This window comes from Alligator mississippiensis, chromosome 1 (assembly GCF_030867095.1).
Source record: "Alligator mississippiensis isolate rAllMis1 chromosome 1, rAllMis1, whole genome shotgun sequence".
NCBI classification, from domain to species: Eukaryota; Metazoa; Chordata; order Crocodylia; family Alligatoridae; genus Alligator; species Alligator mississippiensis.
Window position 1 is genome coordinate 481,492,730 of NC_081824.1, and position 13,263 is coordinate 481,505,992.

At 45.3% G+C, this 13,263-nt stretch overlaps 1 protein-coding gene across 3 annotated transcripts in view; it reads left to right on the plus strand.

The window, feature by feature from the left end:
- The window catches only part of STIM1 (stromal interaction molecule 1), a 136,377-nt gene that overhangs the window by 64,097 nt on the left and 59,017 nt on the right, over positions 1–13,263 (plus strand). For all 3 annotated transcript variants that reach the window (XM_006259534.4, XM_014609380.3, XM_014609425.3), the window contains exon 3: positions 12,241–12,355. In XM_006259534.4, coding sequence (XP_006259596.2) covers positions 12,241–12,355 — 115 coding nt within the window. The remainder of the gene's footprint in view (positions 1–12,240; positions 12,356–13,263) is intronic.

A 13,263-nucleotide genomic window follows, 5' to 3' on the forward strand; every position in this document is an offset into this window, starting at 1 on the left:
CTGATGAAGCATTGCTAATGAACTCCAGAAACCCTGAAACCCTGGCAATGAGTTGGTTATCATGTCTGAAGGCTGATTTATTTATTTATTTTTTTCCCAGCAGGAAAGTAACTAACTCTGCTCTTCCCAGATTCATTTGTAGGAAGCACTTGGCAATTTATTTTTAAAAGGTGGGAGAGCACACACTCAAATGCAGATCTTTCTTTCTCATCTGATGGGGCCCGTGAGAAAAAGATGAGCCTTAAAGTACACATGCAGGTTTTGTCAGCATAACCAAGGCTAGGGAAAGAGTCCCTAGCACACTTCACTGAGAAGGTCCTCTTCCAGACCCACAAATCTCACCTCTGGCTTCCTAGCTGACCTTAGCTGAAGTAAAGCATGGAGAGCAGTGCCTCTCATATCCACGGCTTAACTCTATCAGGCTCATTGCATATAAACAATCCTTTTAAATTGCACCCGGAGACAAAGTGGGAGTCTGTGCAATGTGAAGAAGATTTGAGAAAAATATGACGCTTCCTGCGTCAATCGCCAGTATGTTGTGAGACAGCTGCATCTTGCAACAGCTGAGTTCTCGGGCAGGTCTTCCTATGCAGAATGAATCTAATCTGTGACTGACAGATATTGAGTAATGGGTGGCCTTCTACATCTGATCAGAAAGAGGCGCTTTCGGCATTGTTAGAAGCAGCTGGGAGCCAGGCAGTGACGGTGAGTTTTGAACTCCTGTCCATTGCATACTGAAGCTATGTACATTTAACTCCTTTTAATCTTTCCTTTTAAGTCGGTCCCTCAATTTAGTTCTGGTTGTTCCTCTCAGATGGTCTACTCCTTTTCAGAACGGACATGTCGGTGATTAGGTCTTGACGTCTTTTGGTTCAGAAACTGATAAAAGCAGAGTAAGATGTTCATTGCTTTCTCTCTTTCAGAGCACCTGATCAGGGGCCCATGTTGTGATCAAGGCTATTAATTTGTAACTGCTCTGGCAGCCAGTGTTTTGGGTCTGTTTAACTTGTTGGGGGGCCCTTTTAGAATAGCTTGCATTATTTGCATGTGTGCGCAAGTATTATTCTGTGCAAATACTTGTCTCTGAAAACAATGGCTGTGCCTCTGCCAAAGCACTGCTGTCTCTGTTTACTGAGTGATAGAGGTAAGTGGTGCAGTGTATGCCAGGCCTTACGTAACTAAGTAGGTGACGTAAGTCACTGTCATCAGAGAAGACTGCAAGGGAATGTCATTGTCAGTAGCTCTTTGTGAAGAACTTGCAAGTCCTGTGATCGCTACTAATCTGCTTAAAGCTAGACTTGCCTGTTGACTTGTCCTGCGTCTTTCAGGCCTACATGATCATTCTGAGTTTTTTATACGTATACAGTTGATGAAAGGTAATGTTTTCATCGCTGCTAGCTGAAGATGTTTGTTAAATGGTCGTAAGAATTTACAAATTCAAGCCTCAGTAACAGAGCAGTTGTTCTTCCAGCCTTTGAGGTTATTCTAAGAATATGAGCATAATGGCAAAGCATGCCTTGTTTCTGTAAGTGATAGAAAATTATTGTGGGTACAGTCCAGTAGAGCAATGTCAATGCACCTTATCGTAGGTTAACCAAAGTAGAGATATAGCACAAGCTTTCATGAGCCGAAGCTCACTTCATCCAATGCTTTATCTTAAAAGCTTGTGAGATGTCTACAGCACGCGTAGATACAGATATATCTACTGTGGTTAGTCCTGTAAAATACAAATCTATGCTGCTTTCTACTTGACTTCAAACTAACATAGCTAACTGTGTCTCTCCACCATTGTATCGTGTCAGCAGAAGTAAAGGCTGTGGTTCGATCCTAAGTAGGATCCAGATATCTGTTCCAAGGGTACAGATACCCTTGGTTTCTCCTGTTCTCTGTGGCACGTGGTAGGTTTTGAGGCTGTTCCTCTGTGTCCTCCCCTGGTCAGCATAGTTCTCTGTCAAGGTGTTGCTGGTGCTGTAGCCAGTGTGTGTTTGTTTCAGAGTCCTCAGATGTTACACACGCAATGGCGGCACGGGTTGGTTCACTGGCAAAAGCTTGGCCAGGTTTATTACCTACAAAGCACCAGCTCATGCACTTGGCCAGAGGGTTATAAGGTGTTAGCCCCAATGCTTGTGGTAAAGCACAGGTGCGACTCACAATTGCTTGTGTCCCATAAGCCTAACACAAATCCCAAAGATTTCAATCCTTTACACATGGATCAAACAAGTCTGCGGGTTTATTTAGCACCTCTTCCAAACTACCCTAAGCCTCAGACCTCCTGCTACTAGCAGGTGTGTTCTCAATTCTTTAGCACCACCCTTATCAATCTGCCTTAAACACCCTGCTGTCTTGTCAAGTCAAGTCTCACAGGTGTCCTGGTGGTGTGAGGTCAGCCTTTGGAGAGGCCTGCTTTAGTCAGTGCTCTAGCAAAGCCCTCATGTGAGCTGTATATGCATTAATGAATGCTAATATTAATCAGTACTCCAGTGAGGCCTACAGAGGCCATTGGACTTTGTACTCCATGTCCTGGTTTGTTATAGGATGCTGGGGCTCACTTTGTGTGTGTGTGTAGGAAGGGCCGGTGTGGGTGGTATTATTGATTATTTGAGCACTAATCATGGAATCATACCATCGTAGAAGATGAGGGTTGGAAGGGACTTCAGGAGGTTGCATCGAGTCCAACCTTCTGCTCAAAACAGGACCAGGACCAGCCCCAGCTAGATCATCCCCAAGTCGAGCTGAGCCTTAAAAACCTCCAAGGATGGTGATTCCACCACCTCGTTAGGTAACTTGTTCCAGTGTTTCACTACCCTCCTGGTGACAAAGTGACTCAACTTCCCTTGCTGCAACTTGAGACCAGTAAAATATCTAATAGATAGTTGTTTGTGAATGCAGGGGACTGGAAGGGACAACTTGGGTCATCCAGTCCAGTCCTGTGTGTTGACGTTTGGCAGAAAGGCAACTGGAAAACTGTCAGCAGCTCATCTCAAGGAACCGGGGTAACACAGCGATCTACATAAACAGCATCCGACGTCTGCAACAGGAGCAGGAGCTCATGTGCTACAGTGAATGTAATAGTGGAGGCCAGGGGAAGTGAGTGGCTGCCCCAAGGCAGGGTGTACTAAAGAGAGGCTTAAAGGAAGCGGCCTTGTTCTGCAGCCAGATGCACTTCGTCTTAAGAACAGGGCCTGGAATTGCTGTCCAGTTGTCTGCTACGCTCCCTGGGGACGTGCCGTCCTGTGCTGTGCGGCAGGAAGAGAACGCAATGTTTGTGGTCGCACGGGTGAAGGAAAGCAGCCGCACAAGCTCATGACCCTGTTCTGCAGATTCTTCCCCATACCCAAGAAACGATGCGTCTGACGCAAGTGATGGATGCAGAAACTCTCAGTAGGGTTTGGAGGGAACAAGCTGAAGATAGTGCAGGAGCATGATGGGAATAGCTCTTATTTGCGACCTCTGTCTCGGTCATGTTCACGTACTCTGCGTTTTGTTCAGGCTGGCTAGAAAGTGAATCTGAATGAGTCCATTAGATGTGTGGGCTGTGGCTGCTTGTTACTGGAGAAGTAGACTGGGTCAGTACTTTTGGACACTCCTTACCCAGCCATGGTGAGACTTCCTGGTCAGCTGTCAGGCTTTCCCTGGTGCTGGAAAGGCCCTGTTGGGAGTCAGTTGCCTTTCTGCCTTACTTTCTTGGACAACGGAAGTCGAGGTCAGGACAATTAGGAAAGCTGAGCTCAGCCAGGTATCTGTTTTTTTCAGGGAGCATTTATACTGTCAGCAGAGGCACTGCAAGAGCAGAAGGCCTCAAGTTTGTCCATCTGGGTGTTTTGCTCAGCAGGTGTAATCATTCTTCGGCTTCCTTTGTTTCTGAGCAGGCTGGAGTTGAAATGATGTACAAGCGAAGAGCAGGCAGCTGCATGTGCTTTCTCGGGAGCGCCAGTGAAACCCATCCCTCTCACTTGGCTGAGAATTAGTCCTTGGGAGTTTATTTAGATTGCAGCTTTTTGTGAGATGTAATGGGCACTTTGTTCTGGATTAAAGGGGCTGATTCTTAAAAACAAAAAACCCCATTAAATCCTACTTAAGAGGGGTGACCATTTATTGACAGCCTTAAACCATTTTTTTAATTTTTTTTTTTTAAGAGTGCTGTTGCTCTTTTCTTGTGTGGAGGTGAGTTTTTATCAAGTTAAAAGATGGTATCTGTGACCCCAGTTACAAGGAGAGAACCCTGTTTCCCATGGGGGAAAAATCCCTCTAATTACCAGCCTATTTCTGATCTTCATGTTCAGTCAAAAGGTGATTCCAGCTTTAAGGCCATCTTTGTCTTGTGACTAAACCGAACACATTTCAACCTGTGAGATGCATTTCCTGTTCAAGCTCGATGCACTGAAACAGCTGCAGGTCTCTCTTCACCAAAGAATACCTCCAACTGAGATTCCTCGTCCTTTAAGTAATTCTTCCCTTCTATTCTGCACTGGGGAGGCCACATCTGGATGTGGGCACATGGGAGAGAGTCCAGCCGAGGGCAGCAAGAATGATTTGGGGGCTGGAGGACGTGACTTGTGAGGAGAGGCTGAGGGAACTGGGCTGATTTAGCCTGCAAAAGAGAAGACCAAGGTGGGATTTGATAGCAGCCTTCAAACCCCTACAGTGGGGTTGCAAAGAGGATGGAGCTAGACTGGTCTCAGTGGGGGCAGATGACAGGAAAAGGAGCAATGGTTGGATATTAGGAAAAACTTTCTCACTAGGTGGGTGGTGAAGCACTGAAACAGGTTACCCAGAGGGGTGGTGGGATCTGCATCCTTGCAGGTTTTGAAGACCTGGGTAGACAAAGCCTTGGCTGGGATGATGTAGATGGGGCTGATCCTGTTTTGAGCAAGGGGTTGGACTAGATGTGAACTCCTGAGGTCCCTGCCAGCCCTCATTCTCTATGATTTCTATGATTATCAGGATAGCTGAGGACCTCATGGAGAGGTCGACGGGCTTGTCACAGGATTTGGCAGTCCGCCTGTTTAAAATGTAGGGCCCTGTGTTTAATGAGGTTATGCAGTTTTATAAATAGCTTCATAATTGTGCATATTTCACAGAGCCTCATGTAGTTGTGTGTGCTTCAAAATCTGAAGGCCTCTCTTTTAAAAAAATGTCTCTGAAACTCTCAGTTGCAAAGGGAACTTTTCTGTCAGTGTTGCAGCGATGTCTGTGGGGCCGTAGTTCAGGGAAAATGTGTTGCTTGCCTCCATTTAACTACTTAGGGTGTTTTTGATGCTTTTGGATAAGATTGACCACTGTGTTATAACCTTTACAGAAATCTCATGCTGTTCAGAGAGCTCCCAGTTTTCCAGAGATGTGGGTATTTCCCTAAAATTGCCTAAATCCTCCAGTTGCTTGTTTTGAGACCTGTTTGCTTCCAAAAGGAGACGTGCTGCTTCCCGGCCCTGGGATCTACATGCCTTGTACACGGAGAAGTCCTGTTGCGAGTTTGGCATTTTGAATGGTCTGCTACAACTCTCTCTTACAGTCCTTGTTCAAGCCAGGTTTGGACACCAGCCATCTTTAAGAGACACAGTTAACAGCCTTCTAGCAAGATGCTCTTCTGCTTGTCTTGGTCGTTTCGTATAGTGGAAATCTTGCTTTCAATCTATTTCAGTTTTTACTTTGGGCTGCAAGATTATTTTTTGAAGCTTTGATGGCTAATGTAAAGCACAAGTCCCCAGCCAGGATTTGATCTACCGATTAATGATTTGGTTCTCCCTGAATCGCATCCGGACACTTCATGGAAATTGTGGACACCTACTCAATAGATGGAGAATCAGAGAGAGTCTGGGTTGAGATTGCGGTGTGATATTTTTTTTTTTTCCCCAGACGGTGCAACCATTGGGAGCCATTGCCTAATTAGATCATTTAACGGTGATCTAAAATCGATCCATGCAGCTACCCCTGAAGCAGTCGAATGGTTTTCAAATTTAGATATTAATCTGTGACTGGTGTAATCCTAACGTCATACGAAGGAAGAAGAGAAGTGTAAAGCTGTCATAACGTTTAGAGTCTGTTTCCTATGTTAGGGGCTACTATTAAACGTGTGCTTTTGAGCAGTAAGCAGATGGTGCTGTAGTAAAGATGCTGTATCCTGGTAGCAGGCAACCGTCAATCCCTTCCAGATCATGGTGTATGTGTGAGAGGTCACCCAGACCTTCGACGCATTTGCCTGGGCAGGAGTATGGAGGAGGGGAGGCTGCCCAGACCTTCCATCCCCCCTTGAGGCCATTGAGACAGAGACCAAAGGCCAGACGGAGCCCAAATGTTGGGTGTCTCGATGGCTGTAGTTGTGTCAGCGTCCAGGAATCGAACCCAGGTCTCTTGCGTGGCAGACCAGATTCTTCCAGTGAACCACAACAGTGGTGTAACTTGGTACGTATAGGAATAATGTAATGCCGATAGCAAGGCTTTTGATACCATGTCCCAAAGCATTCTTGCAAGCAAGCTGAGGAAGTATGGGTTGGATGAATGGGCAGTGGGCAGGGAATTGGACTAGATGTGACCTCCTGTGGTCCCTTTCCACTCATTTTCTGTGATGGGTAATAAAGATGCTGTTTCCTGCATGATGCTGTATCCTGGTACAGATAGGAATGGACTCTATTAGTTCAGGAGAGCATGCATCTATGCTGATGTGGGGCTTATTGCTGCAGGAATTGTGCTCTTTTTTTAATGGCGTATGGTGTCATCAAGTATGAGCTCTTGGCATACGAACGTTTATTGAACAGCTGAAATCTGTTGCAGGCTGTAACACGGTGCGTGCAGCGTGCCTTCTGCACTCTGTGGCTTTTTCTGCAGAAAGACAAACTTCACCGTGACTTTCCTTTTTTGTGTAACCTCCCTTCAGCTCCTCCAAACAGCAGGTTTGTTTGCAAGCGGTCCTGAATGTTGCCCCTTCCTTTCACGGGGGGGGGGGGGGGGGGGGTGCAAGTAGGTGACTGAGAGCTCTTCCGAGGAGCTCATCGTCTCACCAAGCATCCAGCTTTCTGCTTCCTTTGGAGAAGTTCCTATCCCACACAACACTGTCCTCTCCTGAGAGGACGGTGGAAGTTTGTTGTGATAGCGCTCTGTTTAAGGAAAGCTGAAAGATCACTTTTCCTTTCCATACTCCCCGAGCTAAATATACAACGCAACAGCTGATCCCCTGCGTCCCCTGGGAGTTTACAGCCACTCTTAGCAGCGCACTGTGGTAGCTCCAGCTGACATTGCTCCATACCCCATGTAGGTCACAAGCCAAAGATGAGGGAAGTAGCAAAGCTTGCCTGTTTTTTCTCTTGTGTGTGTTTTTGGTTTTGTTTTTTGTTTTTTTTTAATTTGCTTTGCTCCCTTCTTTGGAACAATTTTCCATTTATTCACTTCAATATATTTCTCCGTGGACGGAGCAGCAGCTTGGGGTGCTGTGAGATTGATAATCATAAGAGCACTGCTGGAAAGAATGGGAGCAAGGGGCTGATGTCATGTGGTCGTGTTCAGTTTTTATTACTTTCCGGCTTTTGCTTAATTGAACTCTGTCTGGTCTATCCTGAGCAGCTGCTGGAGAGGTGCTTCAGAGCCATGACCTGCAGTACCGCTAAGCAGTCGTAGAGGAGATGCAGGCTTGCTTTTACAGCTGCAGCATCAGCACTTGATGTGTTTAAAAATAGGGAGACTTAAATCACTTTGAGAAACTTGCGATAAGGGATTTTGCTTTCTAAAATGTGTGACCAAGGGCACACTTAAATGCTGGGTGTATGTGCAAAATGCAAGCTGCCTGCTGTGACACCTTGAATAATGCTCCTGTGTTCATTAACAAGCCTCTTCTGAGCCCCGGTGCCCTTTTAAGCCCCCGAACTGGACCCGTTTCATTTTTTTCTTTACAAAATTGGGCTTAAGCACAACCCCTTTGAGAGACCCTAACACTGCTAGAAGAAGCAAGAGTCATTAAAATAACGAACAAGGACAGCCACAGGCCTTTCCATCCTTCCTCTCCTGTGCCTTTTCCCATCCCATCCATGTCATTGCTTGGAACCGCTATTTTCTTACTGTGATTCTTTATGAGGAAAAGAGGAATCCTGGTCTATTGGAGTGGGAAGAGTGTGCTGGCAGCATGGAGCTACCTGAAAACCCGCTCAAAGATGTGCACAGGCAGAGGAGATGGAGTGGCTGGAAAGCCAGCCTCTGGAGCGTCAGAGGGAGAAACGGCGTTTTGGAATAGGCCGCGACAAAAATGCCAGTGGATGTTGCCTGCTTGGAAGGTGAAAAGAGGGGCCTGAATTTCATAAGAAGAGCAAAGGAATCCTGAGTGCGGATTTGAGGATGAGTCGCGTGTGGTGGAGCAGGGGTAAAGGAAGACCATGCTGTTGGACACGTTTGGGTTGGGTTGGCTCCTTTGTCGCAAAATTGTTCAGAAAGATCAATTGTCCCCTCTTATTTCTGCGTGTCTCAGTTGTTGCAGGTCCGCTGAGGAGCGTCCTACATTGAGGTGTCCTTAAAGTATTGACCTGTCCATTGAGGCCAGCATGTGTTGCCTCCTAGTGTCAGGATGAGGCTGTTCGCCACACTGACTCTATAGGCTTGGGGCGAAGGCTTAGGTGCGTAGGGAATAACTGCTGGAATTACCATACTGGATCAAACCCCTGGCTTCTCTGGTCCAGTGTTTTGTTGCCAACAGCAACAGGCCCAGACATTTAGGACAGAGATGCCTGAATGCCTGCATCAAACCTGCCCCCCCAGGATCCTCTTCCTAAGCCAGCAATTAGTGTTTGTCTTGTTGCTGGGGAGTGATGAATAGGATTTACATCTCTTCAGGGATTTTTTTTTTAAATCCTTATACAAACACAGTATTTTCTTATCTGTATAAATGTCTGCTGCTTCTGTGGTCCCTGCTGAGCTCTCAGCTTTAAAATGGTCTCGTGATTGTGAACTGTGCCCTCAGTAAATGTAAATGATAAGCAGGGACTTGACATTTACCCTTCTGTGTTGCGAGGCAGTCAGTAGGAGAGCCCCGTCTGCCTCTTCTGTAGGACTGGTTATTTCTGAACACCTCTCGCATCTCCCCTGCTGGTCTAGACAAGCGCCCCAGTCTTCTCTGTCTCTCTCCCTCAGGCAGTCTTTCCATTTTGTAAGGGTTTTCTTTGCTGACCTTTGGTTCCTTCTATTTCTGCGGGGTTTCCCCTCTCTCTCTCTCTCTGTGGCTCTTAGCCACCTTCCAGCCCTCCTCATACTTTGCATCTGGTTGCCTCTGACAGCGCTGATGAGAAGGCACAGCACTCTGCGTTCCTATCAGCTCTTTTGCCCATTTGATCACTGTATAAGTGCTTCATCCAGGGTGGAAGACAACTTATTTAAGCTAAAGCAGAAAAAGGGGATGACGTGGCCACGAGTGAACGAAGGCTGGAGCACTAGGACTCCTGAACAGCTGACCAGCGGGTGGGCACAGGACTGCTTTCAAGGTGGATCTGAATTAGTTCCTGAGTGGGAGTGGATATTATGGTAGGAGGGACCAGACTTGAAGGCTTAGGAGATTGCTTCTTGTTCTTGTCCTTCTTGTTCTTATGTTTTTGGTGATGAAGAGGGTATCTAGCCCCTTTGGATGACAGAGGGGAGAAAGATTTGGGGATGACTTGTAAAGGCCTTATCTACACAGGTGCAGCATTTGAAACCTGGACCAAAGCACAATATGAAGCTAGTTATGTTCAGCTTGTTTTTTTGTTTTGTTTTGTTTTGTTTTGTTTTTTATCTAGGTTGGCTTTTGTGACTCCTTTGTTCCTTTAGGTCTTTATATGCTGCTCCCAGCACAGCCCCCTTCCCGTACTTCTCTTCCCTTCCTACCGTTTGTATTCAAGCCGCACCATTTTATACACTGCTCTGCACGTGTCTTTTCACAGCATCCGATGAAGCGAGCTCCAGCTTGCAAAAGCTTGTGCTTTCTATATATCTCTGATTTAGTTAGTCTGTGCCATGCAAATCTACCTTGCCTGCATTATGAGTTGGGCCAAATTGTATCTGAATCACTGCTGTCTGATGTATATATCCTTGCTTTATATTTGTGTTCATGCTATGTGACAGCTATGTATTGTTGCTTGTTAACTTATTTTCGTTGCGTTTTTGTCAGGTTTTTATTGTGCCAGTGTTTCCTTTAATTAAAATGCAGAATTTAAATTTAAAAGGTCAGAATTTAAATTCAGAATAAGCGAGTTTTTCTATACATCAAACTCCTGAAGATCAGGAACAAAATTACTGACTCCTTTTAAACACGCTCTAGCTTGTGCTTTAAGCAGTCACATTGCCCAGCTGCAAGTACTTGATAACATATATGAATATTTCTTGTGTGTGTTTGATGGATGGGTTGCCATTGGTCCCACCACTTACTTTTCTGCTGTCAGTTGGGGGCGCAACAGCATATGCAGTCAAGCACTGCCTGCTGACGGCATCCGCGGGCACACGCTTGTGCCTGTGCCCACTTGGACCCTCGGTTTCCAGTTTTACCCATGCAGTCAAAGACATTTTTGACGACGTTTTCCAGCTGTTCCATGTGAACTCTTAAATGCAGCTAGGAAGAGGCTCCAGGGACCAGCCATTCTGGAGGAAAGCTGCAAATTCTGCTTGCAACTTGGCCCTCAAGCTTTAGTAGTGAAGCACTTGGCATCCCAGAGTGGCATTTTGCAGCATCTGAGGGGACGTGGATCAAGGGACACAGAACTTTAGTCAAAGCTGGTCACAATTGCTGTATATTTTTGTCCTGTTGCATTGAAGTAGTTTGTCTTCTGCCGTGATATGTAGTAGAATCCCTAGGGGAAGATGACCCAAAGGAAAGAAAAGGCTGCATTTTGAAGAGTCCTAGTTAGGTTGTTGTTTGGTTTTTTTTAATCCTTTCTTCTGTGTCTTATTAGATGCTTCCTGATTTGCAGGAAGAGAAGTCCCCAGACGCATTACAAAGGATATTCATATTTAGCCTCTGTAGTCTAATTTTGTTGTGGGCCTGGATGCAGGACTGTCCTGTAGCGGTATCTTCAAAACGCGCCACCCTGGCATCCTTTGATCAGAGATCACTGTTCTCCTTTTGGTTCGGTTGCATTCATTCTCAAATTGTTGCTCCCTGGATGAGGTTTCCCTTGGTCACCAGAAAAGAATATGTCAAGGGAAAGACGGGTATCAAATCTTCTTCCTTCACTGCTTCTGTTGACCAGGCTATTTTTATATGTTCATGAGTAGAGCAATCAGTTGCTCATTATTTACATGTTACAAAGCACTTGCTGGTAACAGCAAGGGGAATCGGACTAATCTGGATGAGGTGGGCTCTTTTTTTTTTGAGTAACACACATTTTAGTAAAGCCAACTGCAAGGTCCCACAAACAAGGTTGGGCACATTTAGAAAAGGAGGGAGTTTATTTTGAAAATGTAGAAAAACTGAACCTCCATCCTTAGAGGTTTTTAAGACCCAGCTAGAGAAAGCCTTGTCTGGGACAATGTAGTTGGGGCTCGTCCTGCTTGGAGCAGGGGTTTGGACTAGATGCGACTTCCTGAGATCCCTTTCCACCCTCATTTCCTATGATTTGCTGATAATAATTGGGATACCTTGTTGATTGTGAATTCCTTGTGCCGTGCTATAATTAGAGACTTCATGCATTCCTTGGCTGTATACAAGCAGGGAAATAGAGTAGGATCAAAGAGGAGGTATTAACTCTGTTCAGTATTAGGGAGACTTGCTAGATGCTGGTTCCAGTTCTGATGTCCACCCTTTTAAAAGGAAGGCTTGCAAATGGGAGAGGATTCAGAAAAGAGCTTACAAGAATAATTTGAAGTCTGAAAAGCATGTCTAGTGAGAGACATAGGATCGTGAGAGGACTCCATCGCTGGCTACAGGTACATGCATAAGGAAGAGATTATTTAATGGTAGAAGTCTCAGGAAAAGCTAAAAGTGATGCTGTGATTGTAAGCCTGAAGCTAGACAGATTCAAACTGGAAATAAAAAAATAAAATGTGTTTTAACACTGAAGGGTATTAATTTTTGGAACAATGTGCGTAAGGATGTGGTAGAGTCTCCATCACTTGAAGTCTTTTTCAATCAACACTAGAAGTTATGGGGTTGCCCCAGATGCTGATCTATGGCCCGTGTTAAGCAAGAGATTGGACCAGAGGATTAAAGTGATCCATACTTAGCTTAATATCTGCTTCTCTCTGCTTAATATCTGTGGATCTGTGAATAACTCTCTCTTTCTGTTCTTCTTGTAGTTCCTGAGGGAAGACTTAAATTATCACGACCCAACAGTTAAGCACAGCACCTTCCATGGAGAGGACAAACTCATTAGCGTGGAAGATCTCTGGAAGTCCTGGAAGATATCTGAAGGTAAATATTTCCTTACCTAAACACACGAGTCTCTGTCTTGTTTTGCCATTTCAGCAGAAAAGATGAGCATCGGTTCCACTTTTTGCATGGACTTGGACTTGCTCTTTACCAGAAGGGTAACAGGAGGAGGACTGTGTTCCACCCATTCATAAAATGTCTGGAATAGTTGACTTGGAAAATTTATATTCCAGTTTAAATTATTCTACTTTAAAGCATTTGCTAATTAAATGGTCAAGTTGAAAATGGAGTTGATAAACAGAATAGTAGCATAGTTGCATTCAGTACTGTAGTAACTGTCCCAGAGGACAAATAACATGACAGTTATAGCTTTGAGAGGAACCCTAAAGAAGTCATCTAAATATGAATACTATTAGGTGGTAGAGTAGGCTCTCAAAGGGAGTGTTAACGCCCCATTGCTGAAACACTTCACGTTGAACTGCATAAATAATATCTCCTTGTAGAATGTGTTTTCATATACACCAGTAGGAAGTCAGTACTGCTTCTGGACTATGTGCATGCATTATACATTCCCCAGGATGATGGCATTAAGTAAGCAGACAGCTCCTTTTGCAGGAGATGAAACTTCTGAGTGGTGCTCCTGATAGCTGTCCAGCTGAGTGGTCCCAAAGGCACGGATAGATGTCTGTGGTGAGGTTCACAGCAGAAGGTTGGCCACCGTCTTCAGACTTACCATAAATGCAGAAGGCATTTTTGCTTGCCACTAATGGCTGGTATTCCTGCAACTCGGAGATTCTGAAAACACTTCCAGCTTGCAAACAATCCTGATAGCGTCAGCTGGAAAACGTCCAAGTGCTGCCTCTACTGCCCTCAGCAAGTTCCTCTGACTCCTGTTCCGACGTAGCTCTGAGATTTGTCACCGTTCATTATTGCCTCCCACGGTCTAAAAT